The 18,910-nt window shown below is 34.5% G+C and overlaps 1 protein-coding gene across 7 annotated transcripts in view; it reads left to right on the plus strand.

The window, feature by feature from the left end:
* The window catches only part of NPNT (nephronectin), a 78,742-nt gene that overhangs the window by 25,335 nt on the left and 34,497 nt on the right, over positions 1 to 18,910 (plus strand). For 4 of the 7 annotated variants that reach the window (XM_039468429.2, XM_010340092.3, XM_003929486.4 and 1 more), the window contains 2 exons: positions 10,237 to 10,329; positions 14,997 to 15,086. In XM_039468429.2, the coding sequence (XP_039324363.1) occupies positions 10,237 to 10,329; positions 14,997 to 15,086 (183 nt within the window). The remainder of the gene's footprint in view (positions 1 to 10,236; positions 10,330 to 14,996; positions 15,087 to 18,910) is intronic. The other 3 variants (XM_074396535.1, XM_003929485.4, XM_003929483.4) reach the window with 1 other exon arrangement.

Here is an 18,910-nt window from a genome sequence, read left to right on the forward strand (position 1 = left end):
CACATAAATGTAATCTGACTGTGTCATCTTCTGCTTACAATCTATTGCCTGTTCATAGTTATGGAAGGAATCTTGTTTGAGTCCAAGGATTTTCAGGCTGACATGTGCCTTATCCGTGAAGGATTGTTTCTCACTGTGGGCCCAGTTGCAGTGAACTGTCCTTGAATTTCCAGACCTCTGCTGCTTTATGCTTGTTGGCTTTTCTTATGCTGCTCAGTCTGAGTGAAAGGCCCTTCACCCATTCCCATGGTGAATTTCTACTGATCCTTTAAAATTCAGCTCACATTTCCTCTTGAAAGTTTTTCCTGGTATCTTTCCCACTCCTGCTTCCCTGAAGAAACTGAAATTCCTTCTTCTGTATTCTTTTAACACCTTGTACACCTGTCAAGTCAGTCTTTGTCAGGAGACTGTACACTACTTCAGAGCAGGTACTTTGTGTTTAAAGAGCTCAAAGTCTAGTGAGGGAGCTAGATAAGAAAAACAACTAGGAAGATATCGTATGAGATATGTATATTTAAATGTAAACCTGTATATACATATAATTTATGATAGAAGTATGCACAGAGGCTTATGAAAGCACTGAGGAGGGTATGAACTCAGCATGAGGGGTGCAAATCTTGGAGGTGATAATGGTTAAACTAAGTGTTGAAGTCTGTCTAGACATTAGTGCAGTAGACAAGGGGAGAAAATGGCATTCCATGTGAAAGTGTGGAGCTATTCAAGAGTGTATTTCCTAGAATTGCAATTTGCTGTTATTCTTGTGAATGTGATTGGAAATGAGGCGAGTGGGATAGGCAAGGGTCACATCATGAAATGTGGTACTGAATGCCATGCTGAGTGTTTGAAATAGTATAATGAGCTAAATGAACATGATGAGGAGACAGTAAATGAGTATAAGAAGCAGAGTGGCATGCCAAAATCATGGGTTAGCAAGGTCCCTCTAACAACAGTTCGTGCCTGGATTGAAGTCCACAGTGTTGGACAGAAAGACTACTGTGCTGTCACTTCCATGACCAGTATTTTATTGATGGGCGTTTAAGTTGTTTTCAAATTTCTGTTTAAGGTTCTTCATCAGATAAATTTGGAATAATTATCATGTTTAAAAAAACCAAATAAGCAAACTAAAAACACCTGAAGGTCGAACTGACAAATTTCTGACTTCGTATTAGTCAAGCCCAGTAACAAAATTGATTTCATTTTTAAAATAATTGCCATATACTTCAACTCATTATGTATCAGTGACTCTTTTAAACATAGAGATTTTTGATTGCCGAAAGAGGTGATGATGGTTACATTAAAATTTTCTGGCCTTTTGTACTGATTCCTTAGCAAACCTGCTCAAAATTACAGTATCATATCTTTAAAAAAATGGTAATTTTCAACTAAAAGAAATACTATAATGTGTTCCATTGTATTCTGTGAATTATTACATTATGAAGGATATCTTTGATATATCTTTTGGAAATATATTAAATTTCCCTTTTGAAATAAGTTTTTAGCACTACGCCTTTTCCAAACCTTTTTGACTTTCCTAAACCTATGTAATTAATCACTGCCTCTTTTGTGTCCTTAACATGCATCTCTTATCAAGACATCTTTGTTTACTTCTGTTTCTCCTTACTGGAATTACCTGCTTGAGGATGAGAACTTGCTCTCCTATTTATTTTTATATCCCCAGTTTTTAATACAGTGTCTTTGACAGTGGTGTTTTTCCTCTTTGTCATACTTATAATCCTTATCACACTTAGCATTTTATTGAGCTTTTACTAATGAGATGGGTACTGTTCTAAGTATTTGGGTTTTCTTATTTAATCCTCCCAATAAACCTGAGTAAGTTCTCTATGAATCTTTTGAGTTTACTGTTTTTTAAATAAGAAATGGTGATGAGAGCAGAGAGAAGCTGGGTAATCTGCATAGGTCACACATTTCCCAAGTGGTAGAGCTGGGATCCCAGCAGTCTGACTCCAGCGTTTGTGCTTGTAACCCCTTCTCTAAATTACAATGGAAAGTCAACAACTTCTCACAAGTTAAATAATAGTTGTCAGTGTATTCATGTTATTGTACTCCTTTTTATGTATTTCTTCCATGTTTTGTATTAAAAAATTTAAAAATTGTAGAAGAGTCGAAGGCATAGGAACAGTAAATACCCATATTCTCTTTATCTAACACTGTTAATGTTTTACACATTTTCTTTCTCTCTCTTCCTTCCCCACCCTACTCTTCTCTTTCTCTCTCAACTGTTTTCAACTGCCTTACAGACATAATGACAATTCATGTGTAAACACTTAAGCATTCATCCCCAGAGAGCCAAGACATTTACTTACAAACTACAATATCATTTCACACTTTAAAAAGTTAGTATAGATATAATAATACTATGTAATAAACAATCCATATTTACATTTCCCCAATTGTCCCAATAATGGTTTTTATGGATTTTTTCTTTTCGATCCAGATGCAATTAAGAATCAAACACTGCCTTTAGTTGATAGTCCTCTTTAATTTAATTCCTTTAATAGAAAATAATTCTACCACGTTTTTGTTTGTTTGCTTCTTGACGATGACATTTTTGAAGAGTCCATATCAACTGATTGGTAGAATGCACCACAATCTAAATTTGTCTATTGTTTCTGCATCTTTAGATTCAAACTAAATTTATTTGTAAGAATATTATATAGATGATCATATGTTATGGTTTCCTTTCCTACATATGTCAGTTTGTCTTGTTATTGGTGATATTAAGTTTGATCACTTGATGAAGTGGTATCCACCAGATTTCCTGCTGAAAGGTGCCTTTTTTCTTTGTGTGTAGTAAGTAATCTGCGGGGTAATACATTCACACTGTTTTGATAGCCTGTTCCCCAACAAACTTTCACCTGGTGAAAATTTTAACATCTGTGGATACTCTTATTTCAATGGTGATTGTAAAGTTCCGTTTTTCAAATTTCGCCATTCCTTCTACATGTTCGTAGGCATTCTTCTTTAAAGAGGAGCTCAGTCTTCTTCCTTTTTAGAATCACTTCAGACCCATAGTTTCTTTTTTTATTCAATTGTTATCGATAACGTCCATTATTATTCTTGATGCTCAAACAATCACAAATCTAGTCAGTGAAACTCCTCCAAGCCAGCTTCTATTCTCTTCACATGTCTCCACCATTCTTTGAGTACTTAATTGCTTTTTGCAACAGAAAACATTCTAGCCTCCCTGCCCTAGCCCTCATTCCTATTACTGGGGAATGAAATATTTAGAAACAAAGATCCAGGTGCTAGGTGTGGGCATTGCTACTGTTACTCTACTTAAAAAAACAAAAACAAAAAAGCCTTACTCACATTTCCAAATAAATAATAACACTTTCTTATGTGTTCTTAAAGTCTTATTTGGCATTAATCTAAATTCCACTCTAGCACAATGAAAACAGAAACAGAAAGTTTCAGTAAACTGAAAACAACAATAGTGCTCAGAGAAATTTTTTTAAGTGAAAAGGGATAGTGCTTAATAATGATAAATGGAAGTTAACTTGAGATGCAAATATGTAGATGCAGCCACATATTTGGGGGGACAGTTTAGAAATTAAAAGTTAAATAGCATTTATCAAATAGATACTTGATAAATGTGTCTGAATTGAATGTTACCAGACACAAAAATAAAATGAGTTATTGACAGCTCTTGGTCGACAACATTATAAAGACTGGACACTTTATTTATTTTAACTTTATGTTCTCGATTACCACTGAGTAATTGACATTGGTATTTTACTATGGTTTGTTGTTAATTAAGTTCTTAATTGCAATAATATTAAATAAAATGTGAAGCCCAAAGCAAGCAACAAAAATTAGGTGTAGCAATACTTCAACAGAGATAACAATAATATGCCGCATCAATGGTTCAGAATCCAGCATCTACATAAAACAAGCAACAGAGTTATGAGATTATTTCTTTTCAAATAATCTGGCAGAGTTACTTTAGTTTTCTGAAGTTATAGATTATGATCTTAACAGTAATTTTCCCCTCCTTTTAAGAAATATTTATTTAAATGTTACTTAAATAATTTTATGTTTTAAATCATTATTAACATTCTCTACTCCTCTCATTCTTTTCTGCTTAGTGTTTTATTATAATCTCACTTTCCTCCCTTCCAAATGCACTTGAAATGCTGGATGTAGCGGATTGAGCATGGAACTGAGATAAGATATTTTTCCTGAAATTGGTCAAGTCACTTAATCTTTTACATTTTTACTTGATTACTTGTAAAATGAAGATAGTGTCTGCCTCTCTCCTTCCTCATATGGATATCATGAGAATACATTCAGTCAATCATATAAAATGGTTTTGAGATCTGTATTCATGAGGGCATTTAATGTGTCCTATAGTGATAACAATCAGATGCACTATTCAGTTTTTACTGCAGTAGGAATTTAGATTTGACCATCAGATAATTTACACTATAGTACAGGGTATTAGAAAAGCTGGAAAGATGTTTTCCCCTGTGGATCATGGACAGTAGGATTCTTTCATCTGGTTTTGTTCTGCCGTGATATGGAATGGCTTAGGGCACTTTTCAGTGGTCCATTGTACAAATTCCCTCCAATCCACCCATGTCCTATTAATATAGCAGTGAGCTGTTTCATATTGCTTTCAGTAACTTTCCCTCTTCCAAGACCAGTTACCATTTGAAAAAGTTATACCTTGTCATATTTTCTTGTTCTCCTCAAATGAATTTGCCCATATCTGAATTCTGTGAAGCTTGCTGGGTGTAAAAACAGCTCCCTGACGTCTTCCAGTTTCATATCTATTTATTCTTCCGCCCTACTCTTGTATGTTTCTCTGTCCCCTTTGTTTCTGTGAACATAACCTGGAGGACAAAGTTTTTTGTTCTGCTTTTAGTGGTGCCATGTCTGAATAATGACATAATGCAGATTGCAAAAATTACAAATGATACATGGAGTTGTACAGATAATCTTATTTATATTGAGAAAATCCTTCTCGAATTACTACCACTGAAATTGGATTGGCTTTTCCTTTGTTACTTTTCAGAGCCTCCATCTGCTTTGGAATCTCAACATTTCCTTAGTTTTCAAATGTTAGCACTTTTATTCCTAGCACGATTACCTTACATAAGAAACATGATAGGACTGATGTGGGAATTTAATTTTCCCATAACTTATTTGATAATTCACTCCTATGGTAGAGTTAGAAACTACTGTCCAACTCTCAGACACCCAGTTACATCTGTTAGGATTATTTTTTTTTTTTTTTTTTTTTTTTTTTTGAGACTGAGTTTCACTCTGTCGCCCAGGCTGAAGTGCAGTAACGCAATCGTGTAACCTCCATCTCCCAGTTTCAAGTGATTATTCTGCCTCAGCCTTCTGAGTAGCTGGGATTACAGGCACCCACCACCATGCCTGGCTGATTTTTTGTGTGTTTTTATTAGATATGGGGTTTTGCCATATTGGCCAGGCTGGTCACGATCTCCTAGGAAGGATTTTCAAGGTTAAAATTTTGATTGCCATCAAACAGAAGAGGCTTGGACATGTGACATTATAGAGCTATGTTTGCTTTGCCAGTTGAAACTTGTTTCTTTTTCTAGTTAAAACAATGACTTAGAGGTTATTTTGAGGGCACTCTGGAGATTATGCTCCAGGAATGTTAGAGAGCAAATTTTGCATGTGATTGCCCATTTGGACTTAATTCTGGCAACTGATTTTGGGGGAAAATACCTATCATTCATTAATTATCGGTGATTTACCTGGGCTTAATGTAAGCTTTATTAAGTTGCTAAACCATATTTGGATGCTACGGATAGTAGACCATCAAATACAGCCCAAACTTCTTATTTCTGATCCACCCAAAGATCAGAGAAGCAATCCTGCCTTTTTTGATAGCCAGTCGCACCAGCAGGCACTTTTTTTTTACTCCAAACAAGTATACACTCTACTTTTAATGTTTTTGAAGACCATTATAAAATGGACCACTGAAAATGGATTATTTATCCTTTTATTTTTTTGAGAGGGAGGGGATGACCTGCTATTCACAGAGTAATGCAGTTTGCTGAAAAGGTTGGTTTTTGCTGACCCATGGGAGCTCACATTACAGTGGAGTGTGTTATTACAAGGTGGGCCAGTTTATACAGAGCTTGGGAATTATTTTTCTCTAGTTTTGAAATGGGTAGGCACTTCCTAATCTAGTTACTTAGATGTAGAAATAAAGATTTTTTTTAACACTCACTCTGAGTATGTGGTATTGTAGATATAAAATGAAATTGACAAGTTTTATTTCTGTACTGGGATCTACTTATAACACTTATATCCTAAATTTGTATCAAAAGGAAACCTTTGCTGGCTTGATAATTAACACAGACTAAGACCAGATTCCACAACCTAGTGATCAAGGAAAGTCAGGAATTATATTTAACTACAAGTAACGTGACACGAAGAACAGTGCCTTAAATTGCTAGGATGGTGATTTAGGGTTAATGTTATGACTTCTTGCTCCACCCGCTTTTCATTCTCAAGATAGCCTCATGGTCATAAAGAGGCCACTGTGGTTCAGTCACGACATCTACATTCTAGGCAAGAACGCAGAGCAAGCCATGCTCTCCAGCCCGCTTTTTACACAGCATTCCAAAAGCCCTGCTCCATCAATTCTGCTTTCATCCCATTTAGCCAGAATTTAGTCATTTGGCTGCCCATATCTGCTAAGGAGAATAGGGAACTTAGTTTTCCATTACTAACTCATCTTCCACTCAAAAAATAAAAATTTAAAAAGCTATTCTTAAAGCAGAAGGGAAAGGGAGATGTTGGTAAGAATCCAGCTGGCCTTTTATGATCTCAGCCTTACTTTTGATCTCATCTGCTGTTTTAAGCGCTTCACACTGTAGCCCCATGAGAACACTTTGCACTCATTGAGAAGCAATCCTTTTTACTGCCCCTACCACTTTGCTTATATTCTGAAAATCTTTTGTCTCCTATTCCCGCGGCTCTGACCTCTAACACACTGCCTTTCCAGGACCTGCAGGTGCAGTTATTACACACCCTCCTTGGTTCTGTCACCTCTCTATCATAATCCTTGTTGTGATTTAGCCAACATATTATAGTTCCACAGCTAATTTTTCATACCCTCTGTGACTCTCTCATCCCCCCACACTTCCCTAGTACATTATATACAACAAATGTTTGATACATGTTTATTGAATTCCATTCCAGACCTAATGCCAGCAAGATAACTTTGTGCTATAAAGGAGAAAATCTTTTCATGTGACAGTTTCCAAAGGGTTTTCTTTTTCTAAGAAAAAAAAAAACATTGATTATATCAACTTTATGAGTATCCTATGCATTTCATAGCTATTGGCTAATCTAAGGGTTGTTGGTTTCTTCACTGAATAGCCTGTCAGATGGAAGTGCAAACAACAGTTTGTTTTGAAATAGGACTCCCTAAACATGGAAGAAACATTAACAGTCTTGGCCTGTTGGAATGTGTGCATTTGGTGTGCCCAAGATTAGGCACTGTGCTCAGAACAAACAACAAAAAGGGAGATGAAACAATAAAAACTTTGTTCCTACAAAGCACCTGAAAGAACTTTAAATGGTTGGTTATCAAGCTGGTCGGGGTCAAAAGACCTTACAGCCTGAGGGCCTCAAGTTTGTTTTCTAAAGTGTCCTAAATAAAATTTTTCATGTTTTTAAGTGGTATTTTAAAAACTACTTTTTCATGTTTTGAGAAAGTTTTCTAAATTCCAATTATTTTAAGGGATTATTTCCTGAATTTTCATTTAATGATTTTGAGACATTTACTTTTTTCAGTATGGCATTCTGTGTGCCTTGGTGATACGTGGTTATTCAGGTTGTATTCATATATATAAATGTTAAGATTTATGGAAAATCTTTTTTTAGATTAAAAAAAATTTTAAGCTGGTATTTCTTGGTGACAGGGCCTGGAAATTACACAGAGTGGCTTACTTCTGGACTTATTTTAAACTGCATATAAACCATCTGCCAAGTGTACAGTTGGCTAAAGAGTAATATTAGAAGGCCCTCCTGGATAGTTTATTCCATTTCACAGATATGAACACAATTGTTTTCCTTTGAATTTAATGCCACGTTTAAAGTTAGATTTTAAGAATTTTCCAAGGGCATTTTCCTGTCATTTACACTCTGCTCGTCTTTTCTTTCTGCAGTCTTTTACATTAAATACCTCCTACACACCACTGTCTAAGGATTTGTGATGGTACAGGGTCCAGTTGGGATGACAAATAAACAGGCAAGCAAGGCCTCAAAGTAAAATTAGCAAAGAAGCTCTGTGTAATGGAAGGTGATGGAAGGGTTCATGAGAATTGGGCGAGTAAAGGGAGAAAATGAAAATAACATGCACATCAGTTTTGCAGGAGTATTAGAGTCTTAAAGGAAACAGTGTTTGATAATTATCAGAGAGGAATTGGGAGCATATCCCAGAATGGAGAACAGCATGGGTTAAAATGGGTAGGAACAGGTGTCAGGGGCTTCAAAATTCAGGGTCACTGTTGAGTCCATTCCCCTTAGATAGTTTTCAAGGACTATTTGCTCTTCACACAATGCTTATTGAAGCTCATTTCTTCCTGTCACCAACACAAATCATACCTTCTTCACGTCAGACCTAAACTATTTCACTGGTCTTGCAACTGTTCTCTCTGCCTCTAAACTCTCTCCAGTCCATCCTACATATCCTCACCAGAACTTCAATAAGATTCCCAGAGCTTTGATTTTTATCAGGCAGCAGTTCTGATGATGATAAATGTATGGAAACTTCCCATTTCCTAGAGATGAAGTGCATATTTCTCATTCTGAAATGTGGGAAACATAATCATCTGATATCACTCACCTGTTGTTTCTCACTCTTCCTCCACCATTTACCCATCTCTTTAGCTTAATGAGCCTCCTATGTGACTCCTAACTAAACAGCAGCATTCTTTGCTGTGAAATACTCTCCTTGGGTAATCTGCTCCCTTCTCTGTCTATTCATGCTTTAAGATTTAACATAAGCCTCCTCTATGAAGCTTTCTGCATAAATTTATATGGATTTGCTTATGTTATAATTTCTTCATACTGCTCATAAATAAATACCGTTTTGAATGAGAAATGTGGTGGTTTTGTCTTTTTATCTAGATTGTAGACTCCTTGAGACCAGTAACCATGCTATACAATTATTTTTCATCTCTTACATTGTCTGGCTTAGGGACATGCACATATTTGGTACAGAGCAAGGTTTCTGAGTCTGGCACCGTGACAGTTCGGGCTGGATAATTTGTTGTTGTGGTGGGTTGTCTGAACATTTTAGGATGTTTAGTGGCATCTTTGGTGCCTATCCTCCAGATGCCAGTAGTATCTTCTCCCTAGTGTGACAACCAAAAATGTCTCCAGACATTTCCAAATGTCCCCAAGAGGTAAAAGTACCCCCCCCAGTGGAGAACCATTGATAGAGAATAAACAGAATAAATTCTGATTAAACAGTGAAAATATTTGAGTAATGATTTACAGCATTTTGAAGTCTTGAGAAAGTGGAATTCAGTTGATGGAAAAGAGTAAATGTCAAACTGAGAATACACTATTTGCTATGATAGAGCATAGGCAGGCCATTATAGATTGAAAAGCAATTGTAATTAATCTCAGGGTTAAGAAAGATCAAGATACAGAAATATTGAATTGAAGTTCCAAAACATTGTTTTAGTTTTTGTTTCATTTTGAATCATTTGATACTTAGGAATGCCATTTCTAGTAAAAGAAATATTTTATTATTAATTAAAAATATATCTGTATTTCATACATACTATCTTTGGACTAAGAACTGCTATTTAAAGTATATTTGAGAGAATGAGTCTGAAATTGTGGGTGCACATCATTGTAAGGTTATAACTTTACAGTTATAAGGTTGTAACTTTACAGTTTACAAAGTTGAGCAAATATCGGTTATGCTTTTGTATAATTTTTCCTAGTTTTTCTTTTATTTGACTAGTTGAGTATTGTCCTTGAATTTAAAATTTTTTTCAGCCCCAACTGATACACACACATACACATAAACATACATAACGTGTGTGGTGTGTGTAGTGTGCACAGTGTTTTTAGGAAACTGATTTTGTTATTTTGGCTACTTTGTTGTAAGTTCTAGTATTTTTCTTTTATTATTAAACTAGTACATGACATCAGTGCTATATGACTGGTGTTTTGTTGACCTAGAAACAATGTATGACATCTTCTTTTTCACAGCGGTTTGCCAACCACGATGCAAACATGGTGAATGTATCGGGCCAAACAAGTGCAAGTGTCATCCTGGATATGCTGGAAAGACCTGCAATCAAGGTAGGAAAACAGTCTGACACAAACACACAATCATAAGCCAACTCTATTATGCCCAAATTAAAAATATTCTTATCTCAAACTGTTTTCCAAAGGTATTTTTCCCCAAATATGTGAGCTGCCATTTTGCTGATAAATGTTGTATTAATGATAAATGTTGTAAAATTTCTTTTATCAAAGGACAATTAAACAAATTGTCTCCCCTTGTTATCTGATGCTCATTGAAATGTGTTTTGAAGAAAAGAGTCATTGCGTCAGTAATTTAGAAGCCTTCTGGTACTCCTTGTTCTTCCACTAACAAGTTGGAAATCCTTTGCCAAATAATTAACCACCTCAGACTGCAGGTACTGCTTCCCTTTAATGCCAAGGTTAAGTGGAGGGTTTGACTTGAAATTTGGAGGTTCCTTCTAATTCTTAGTTCTTTGATTTTGTAATTAAATCTCCCTTCAACTACAGTCCCATTCAGAATGTTTCTGTGATAAATAAAAATGATTAATCTAGCAAGCACTTTTTTAAAAAAATCAGCATCAGTTGTTTATAAAAGCAAATATTTATTAAACACTCACAGTGACCCAGGTATTTTATATATATTATATATTTTCATCTTTACAACAACGTTGGGAAGTAGAGCGTTATTTATTATAATTAGGTATAAATAATCTGTTTATTGATACATTTTTTATTTGGAGAGACTGAGGCATAGGAACATTAAGTGTCTTGCTCAGGTTCACAGATTTACTAAAAGAGCTAGCATGTCAATTTAGAGCTATAGCCTATATAATCCATATTTTTTCTACTTTATGGGTTTTGGATGAAGAAAATATATTTGGAAATGTGATCCTCTGACTCATGCTAGCAAGTCAGACAAGGCTTGTCTTGTTAATTAAATTCAGTTTAAAATTTCCATTATTAGGAATTAAACTAGAAATAAAGATTAGAGTTAGATTTCGGTAAACAGATAAGAGTCAAAAAAATTTTTTTTAAAGTCCATTTTTACTTATTTCTTTCATTATACTTCCTATCATCTTAAATGTCAGGTGAAATAATGCTATGGTGTCTAACTGTCCCTTGTATACTTACTTGATCTCATCTGGTACAGAAATGATATTGCTGAAATACTACTGTTCTTCAGTGTCTGATAACTTATTCCAAGATATTCCTTGAGGTATGTCATGTAAACTGGTGATTTATAGACAGGTTTTTTTTTCCACTATTTTTTTAAAATTTTGCTTTAAGTTCTGGGATACATCTGCAGAATGTTCAGATTTGTTACAAAGTTATACATGTGCCATGGTGGTTTGCTGCACCTGTCAACCCATCATCTAGGTTTTAAGCCCTCCATGCATTAGGTATTACTTCTAATGCTCTCCGTTTCCCTGCCGCCGACCCCTAACAGGCCCTGGTGTATGAAGTTCCCCTCACTCCGTGTTCATGTGTTCTCATTGTTCAACTCCCACTTACGCACTTATGAATGAAAATGTGGTGTTTGGTTTTCTGTTCCTATGATAAGACACAGTTTTTATAATCATCCAGAACACTGATTTTTGAAAGCATATTCAAAATGGTCATTCATGAACCATCATCAGATGAAATTATTCATGAACCATCAGATGAAATCCACACTTGCAAAAATGACATGTCCCAGTGGTAGAAGCTGCTATTCTAAAGTGTGTTCTTGAATTATCTGCTATTTGATTTAGAACTGATTTTTCCAATGCTGTTTACTCTCTTATAATACTCTTTTTAACTTGAAATTTACCAAACACACCTACATAATCTCTTTAAATAAGTGGTGCTCTTATGATCTCAGTTTGCTCTTTAAAAAAATCCACTTGACTTTTCTTCCCCAGTGTAAGTTTACAGGTAGCAGCATGTTAGGTTCTGGTTATTGAATGCTAGTGTTCGTCTTAGAATCTCAGTATACTTCTTTATTTTAAAGTGGTGAACGTAAGCTCTCAGAGGTTTCATTAATATGTCAGCACTATAAAACGTGTTTGTCCAAATGTGAGGATATAAAATATAAAGAAGACAATTAAAAGAAGTCACTTTTGAGATTGCAGAGAAATTCATGTAAATTTCTTTGCAGGAGGTTCATCAAGTTTAACATGCTTCAAAGACATGCTAAAACTATTATTGAAACAAGGGTCCATCACTGGATAGCTCTTATTTTCAGGAAACCCATTTAACATGTATTTTTTTTTCTGTAACACATACCTATTTCTCTAAAGAAAAAATTGAATATGTCAAGTTAAAATCTTGCCTCCCGAAATCATATTTCTTAAAGAGAAGAGGATTTGATTAGTAGCAAAATGGGATTTTATACCTGATATATATATATATATATATACATATATATATATGTATATATATATACACATACACATACATACACACACACACACACACACACACACGCACACGCACACATACCTGACACTGAAAATGTAATTTCATGTCCAGTTTTGAAAATAAAACTACAGCTTAGAATAAATTTAGGTGTTTTAATCATCTGTTACTTTGCCCTCCTCACAACAAAAGCAGTGTAGTAGGTTCCTGATGGCAAGGTTTATGCTCCTTGAGAGCAGAAACCCTTTTTGTTGTCTCTCTGATTTCTGGGTTCCTGAAAACTATTATTAAAGTGTCTTGCACATGGTAAGTGCACACTAAATATGTTAAATGAATGATGGTTTCATCTAATGGTTCTTAGTCCTGAATGTCATGGAAACTTTGGTTCCACTGGTTCTTGGTACAGCATTTTAGAGAGTCTCTGCATCCATAGACTGAGAGCCCTGTCAGGATGAGGGAGGCTGCCATGTGTGTCCTGGTTGAGTGTGAGAGCTGCCTAGAGACTCCCATACAAGTTATTAGAGAAAATTGTTCATAGTGCTTACATAGCAGTTTAAGTTAAACTGTTTTCATTCGGGCCCACACATTTTAATAAAGTAGAAAATATGCTTCAAAGATAAGGGAAATCAAATAGGCCCCTTTTTTCTCAAGGAGATAAATGTCAGAAAGAAGTAAATTTGAAATAACTTTACAGAACTGGAGATTAGCTTTTGATTAAAAGTAGTTTTGGGTGTAGGAGAAGTATTCACTAAGAATTTTGTAGCAAGTTATGTACTTTAAGAAATAATCCCCTGGAAACTTGCATCATGGTGTAAACAGCTTGAATAAATGGCAAGTACTTAACCAGTGCCTTTAGAGCTGCCTGAAAAACAGCCAGAATACCAGGGCAAGCTGCACTTTGGAACCAGTTTAATTTAGCAGCCTTGCCACAGACTTGGTGTGATCTACTTTTGGTGGCTTGCTCTTCCTTCTAAGTCATTTTCTGGATTTGTTACACCAACAACTGTTATGAAATTACAGGCTTGTACTGATAATGAACATATTCTATAAGGAACATGTTACCTTTCAAAGCAGATGAAATTCTAACCTGAATTCTGGCAAGATTCTCTTTGATCATTTGCTTCCTCTACTCTTAATTTTATTCATGCATATTTTCCTCCTTTTTGAGTTTCTGCACCAATACGAACCTCTTTTTCCCCCAGCCAGAAAAATAATATTATTATAGATAATAATCTTTTTATAACTTTTCCATTGGGGAATGATTTTTAGTATGTAAATATATCATTGTGTATTTTCAGAAATGGAAGAAATTCTTAGGAATTTACAGTGTACTTTGTAATAATTTCAGAAGAAAATGTTTATAAATGTCAATTCCTAATGATTTGGCATAGTTTATGATTCATATGTTGGATTCTTTATCGTAAGGAAAGAACTGGAGTCTTGTAGGTCAGAACCAGATGCTAATTTTGGTGGACTAGTTACATCTGAAAGTTGACCGCTTTGCTAAGCACAGCAATCTAAGGACTTTAACCCTAATATTAAGGTGGTTATCAACAGCCTTAGTTTTTGAAAGATGTATGGTTTCAACTCCCAAAACGAACGTTCATTTGATTTGGATGTTTATCTGGCTATTAATAACATAATGGTGTTGAAACAGAACGTGATAATTTTTCTTAACTCTCTACTTTGAGTCTCACCCATCTTATATTTTGGTAAGCTTATAATGGTAACAGTTAACATTTTTTTCCATAAAGCTTCTTATGTATGTTCTAGAAGCATAAGTTCTTACATTTAAATGAAAATATTGATGATCTATCATGATGTTATTTAAATAGAATCTTTATGCAAATCATACATTTGTGCATAATTTTGGAGTATTTTAAACTACTATTGTACAATGTGATAATGTAAGGGGAAAAAAATTTAAGTAGGTCATTTAAGACTTCAGTGTCCTTAAATAGAGCAGGTGGATTATAAACAAATTTGTTTTTTGTTTTCTTCCCTCTGTTGATGATCAAATAATAACTTTAAAAATGATCATCTGTTATTTTGAGTTAAAAAAATTTTATGATAACGATGAATTGTTTATTTATAATGTGTGTATTGTCCTTGGGAAACAAGATGACAGTGATACATTTTTAAGAAAATAAAAATTAAAGAGAAACCAGAAGAACTAGAAACTATTGTTTATAAAGTATCTAATGCATTCTTTTAAAACTCTACCAACTGTATGTAATTGTTTAATATATACTTGTAAAGATTTTTAGGGCTAAAATTGACATCAGTTCAAAGTTGACTCTTACTACCTTTTTCCTGGTGTGAAGACGAGCACATCCCAACTCCTCTTGACCAAGGCAGTGAACAGCCTCTTTTCCAACCCCTGGATCACAAAGCCACAAGTTTGCCTTCAAGGGGTGAGCGTGCCTTGTCTCAGGTGGTCTACTCTTCCCACCTGCATGGCTTCCTGCAGTTATGTCATTTCTTGCAAATGTTCTGAAGAATAGCCCAGGAGTGCCCAGCCTTCAGCCCTGAGCATGTACAGCAAGCAGCAGGAATTGCCACCTGGTACTCATTCTGTGTGCTCTGAAAAGCATGGAGCTCTACTGTCCTTTTACCATAACGAGTATCATTGCTTTTCTTTTTCTCTTCGGAATTTTGAAATATTTTCTAAAAATCAGATAGCAAAACAACTTTTTTCATATGTAGGCAAACTCAGGAGTTCCAAAGCAACTGAAACTGGGGGTTTGATGCCTTTTGCCAAGTAGATTTTAGAAATGATCAGCTCCTCTTCCCCACCATCATCTATTTGAGCTATAGAGTTTTAGGTTACCTGAAAATCAAACCATACATTAGCGACTTTCTTTGGGTATACATTGTGTAACATCAGGTAGCCTAAGTTCTGGATCCAAGATGGCACTTACAGTAGTTGCTATTTGATTATAAGCAAGTCGTGAATGTATCTGAGTTTTAGCAAAACCGTCAGTAACAGGGAGACAGTAATTCCTGCCCTATTTGCCTGTGGGATTGTTATAAGAATAGAAACACCAAAAATATTAATGTCTTCATCATGCTGGAAAGCTCTGTAGGAAAATAATGTGGTGGCATAATTTTATAGTTCCTCTTCTGCGATATTTTATCCCTCACCCATTCATAGGTTTAAGAACTTAGAATAACTGAATTAAAATAGTTTAAATTATTATCTCTGCTGAGAGGAAACTTGATTCATTTGTATATTTTCTGCACAAGGAATTAGGGCAAAGGAATTAATTTCAGTCATTAATAATTTTAAAAAGAAAGTTATGGTAGCTGACATATTGACATCTGTTTGCCTATGACCTGTACTTTAGTCAGAAAAACATGTAAAAGCTTAAGATTTCTAAAACATTGCCTGATTTAAGCACTAAAAGGGGGAAAAAGTCCAAATGTGCTAAAATGAATGAAAGTTTCTATTTTAAAAATTCATTGAATTAGTTATCTTACACAATGATCTCTTCTACATTTTTCAAGCTACTTTTCAATGTCTGCACACTAATAAAATTTCTGATTTTTTTCCTGAAGTTAATAATAATGCTATGCAGTTTGTGTTTCCGTTCTGGACCTGTTCCCTTCTCCCTCTCCTTCTCCCATCCAAGCTCCTGAATCCACCAACCTACTGAATGTACTCCTGACAATAGTAGATGTTCTTTAAGACTTTTATACATAATAATTGAAGAATTTGAATGTTAGGTGATTTATTGTAAAGTTCTATCCTTTAGTATGATAAAATAGGCACATGAAAGAATTCATTACATTTGTTTTCCTAGTCTGTAGATTTTCCTTATATATGTTATAAACTTCCAGAGAAAAAGGAAGATAAGTAAATTTAAAATAAAAACACCAAATTTTTTATTTACCAGGTTCTCTTACCAACTTTTAAGATTTACTTGAGGCAGTTTGATCAAGGACTTTGTTTTGTTGTGCTTATTGTAGGAGTATTTACTATAATTTGGAAGTAATTCATTTTTGAATTTCTGGCTTAATTGAATAATGTCCAATAGATTGTGATAATGAATATAGCAGTTATTGGAAGCAGCACATACTAGCTCTCTTCATATGGCACTAGGTCAATGAGAAAAGAAGGTAACATAAATAAAGTCAATAAACTCTTAAGAGAACTGAGGACAAAAAGGCTTCTCACCAAGACACCAGATGCATTTAATCTTTTGAAACTGTGTACTTTAGGAAAAGTGTGATATATGACAAATTTTGAAAAACATGAATGACTATGGAATCTTATTTTATAGTATCTGAAGTGGCTTTCATAAGGGTCATTGTGAAGCTTTTAGGAGACACCTGCCTGTGGCAGATGGGGCAATGATGGCAGTCACTGGGATATTAACACCAGTCAGCTGTCAGGAAATGTCATCCAGACCATCAACAGCTGGTAGAGTACAGCTTTCTCAATTGCTTTTCATGTATTTGTATACTTATATGCCCATCAGTAACAGGTAAAATAGACAATATATGTCCATATTTACCCATTAAATGTTGCATGTTTTCTTCCTCTCTCATATTATTTCATACAGTCCAGATTTTTTTTGGACTCATGACAACATATTGGTTTTTCTTTCCTTTCAGTTTCATGATTCTTAAATCCAAAGTGCTTTTGCCATGGGAACCAAAGGATAAATTTGGGTTGAAGCCATTCTTTGAAACCACCAGCAACTCCAGTCTGGGTTATGAATACTACCATAGCAATACTAAGGGGCCCTTTATTGGCCCAGACTGAAGCCAGATTGTAGATGAGCTGCCCCAACCGGGCTTCAGCTTCAGTTCATGGACATAGTGTCTGAAGAAACTTCCATCAGCATAAATACTCCTTGTTTTTGAGCTGCCTGGAACTGTAAACACCTTACCTGTTCCCATCAGGAACTCACAAAAGTTTCTGTTAACGTTTTGAAAATAAATCTAGGGATTCTTAACTGACATGTAGAGAAAAATTCATCAATATCCTTTTCTTGAGATATAAATTTTTATTTTAGTCTGTTGTTTCGTGGTTTTGTTCTATTTTTGTTTAGTGCAGAAAGTATTTAAAACACAAAGCCCTTCCTCTAACACCGTATTTGGTTTTAAATACTATTTCCTATAATATTAAAGAGATTTATCAAAGACAGGTGTGACTCTGTATGACCATATTAGGAATAGTCATTAACTCCTCTTAGAAGATGAGAAAGATGAGAAAAGATCCCCTCTCATTTTTAGTAAATACTGACATACAAGGTAGAAGAATATGGGAAGGGTAGAAAATTTCTTTCTCAGTCATTCTTCCTTGATTTTTGCTTCAATTAACAGAGGGAGAAAACATTTTTGATACTATAATCTGCATGGCACCTTCTATGAGGAAATTTTTTTGAAATATTTTAAAATGTGATTTTGTTTTAAAAACCTTTAACTAGGCAAGGGACAATGAAGTAGAAAATTGAGGAAAGCATGGGAAATGAAAAAATTATTTGGTTTATTTATTTAACCTTTCCAGGATTCGCCCAGCTGGGGGTCTACTTACAGTTGCATTAAGAGCAGAAAAGAGACCTACTTGGAAAATCAATAAGATGTGAAAATTTTTTTAGATGTAATAATTATTTGGTGATTTTAAACATAATGGAACTTCGTGATTTAGTTAAGTAAAATATACAGATTTCTAATAAATGAGCAGATCATATTGAAATAGATTAGATTTGGAAACAATTTTGTAACAACATATTATCTATACTATTCAGTGACATGGATTAATAGATAATTAAATTATGTTAATTGGATACTTATGCTGGTGGCTCCAGACAAAATAAACATGTGGTCACGTTTCTTTTTAATGAAGCATATATTTTGGGCATTATTATTTCAATGTTTATTTGTCATTATGAGTTTTATGTTCACTTGAGGCAGTGTTTAATTTGGGTTAAAACATTTTCATAATGTGAAATTTATTAATTCATTTTATATTGATATTTAAACCAATACACCTAAAATACATGATAGTCTATTATGTTTTGTCCATTAGTATTTCCATATGCCTTTCTTAACTGCAGGATAAATGAAAATATGTTGGTGAGTTTTTTTAAGTTCATTTTGTGACTTGAATGCATTACTAAAGTAGGAAACTGAACTTCCTTCTTTAATCTGAAATCATAAAATCTACAAGATTGAACAAGGAAAACTATAATATTGATCACTATTAATTTATTTTGTTCTTATCCTCTAA

This window comes from Saimiri boliviensis, chromosome 3 (genome assembly GCF_048565385.1).
Source record: "Saimiri boliviensis isolate mSaiBol1 chromosome 3, mSaiBol1.pri, whole genome shotgun sequence".
Lineage (NCBI taxonomy): Eukaryota > Metazoa > Chordata > Mammalia > Primates > Cebidae > Saimiri > Saimiri boliviensis.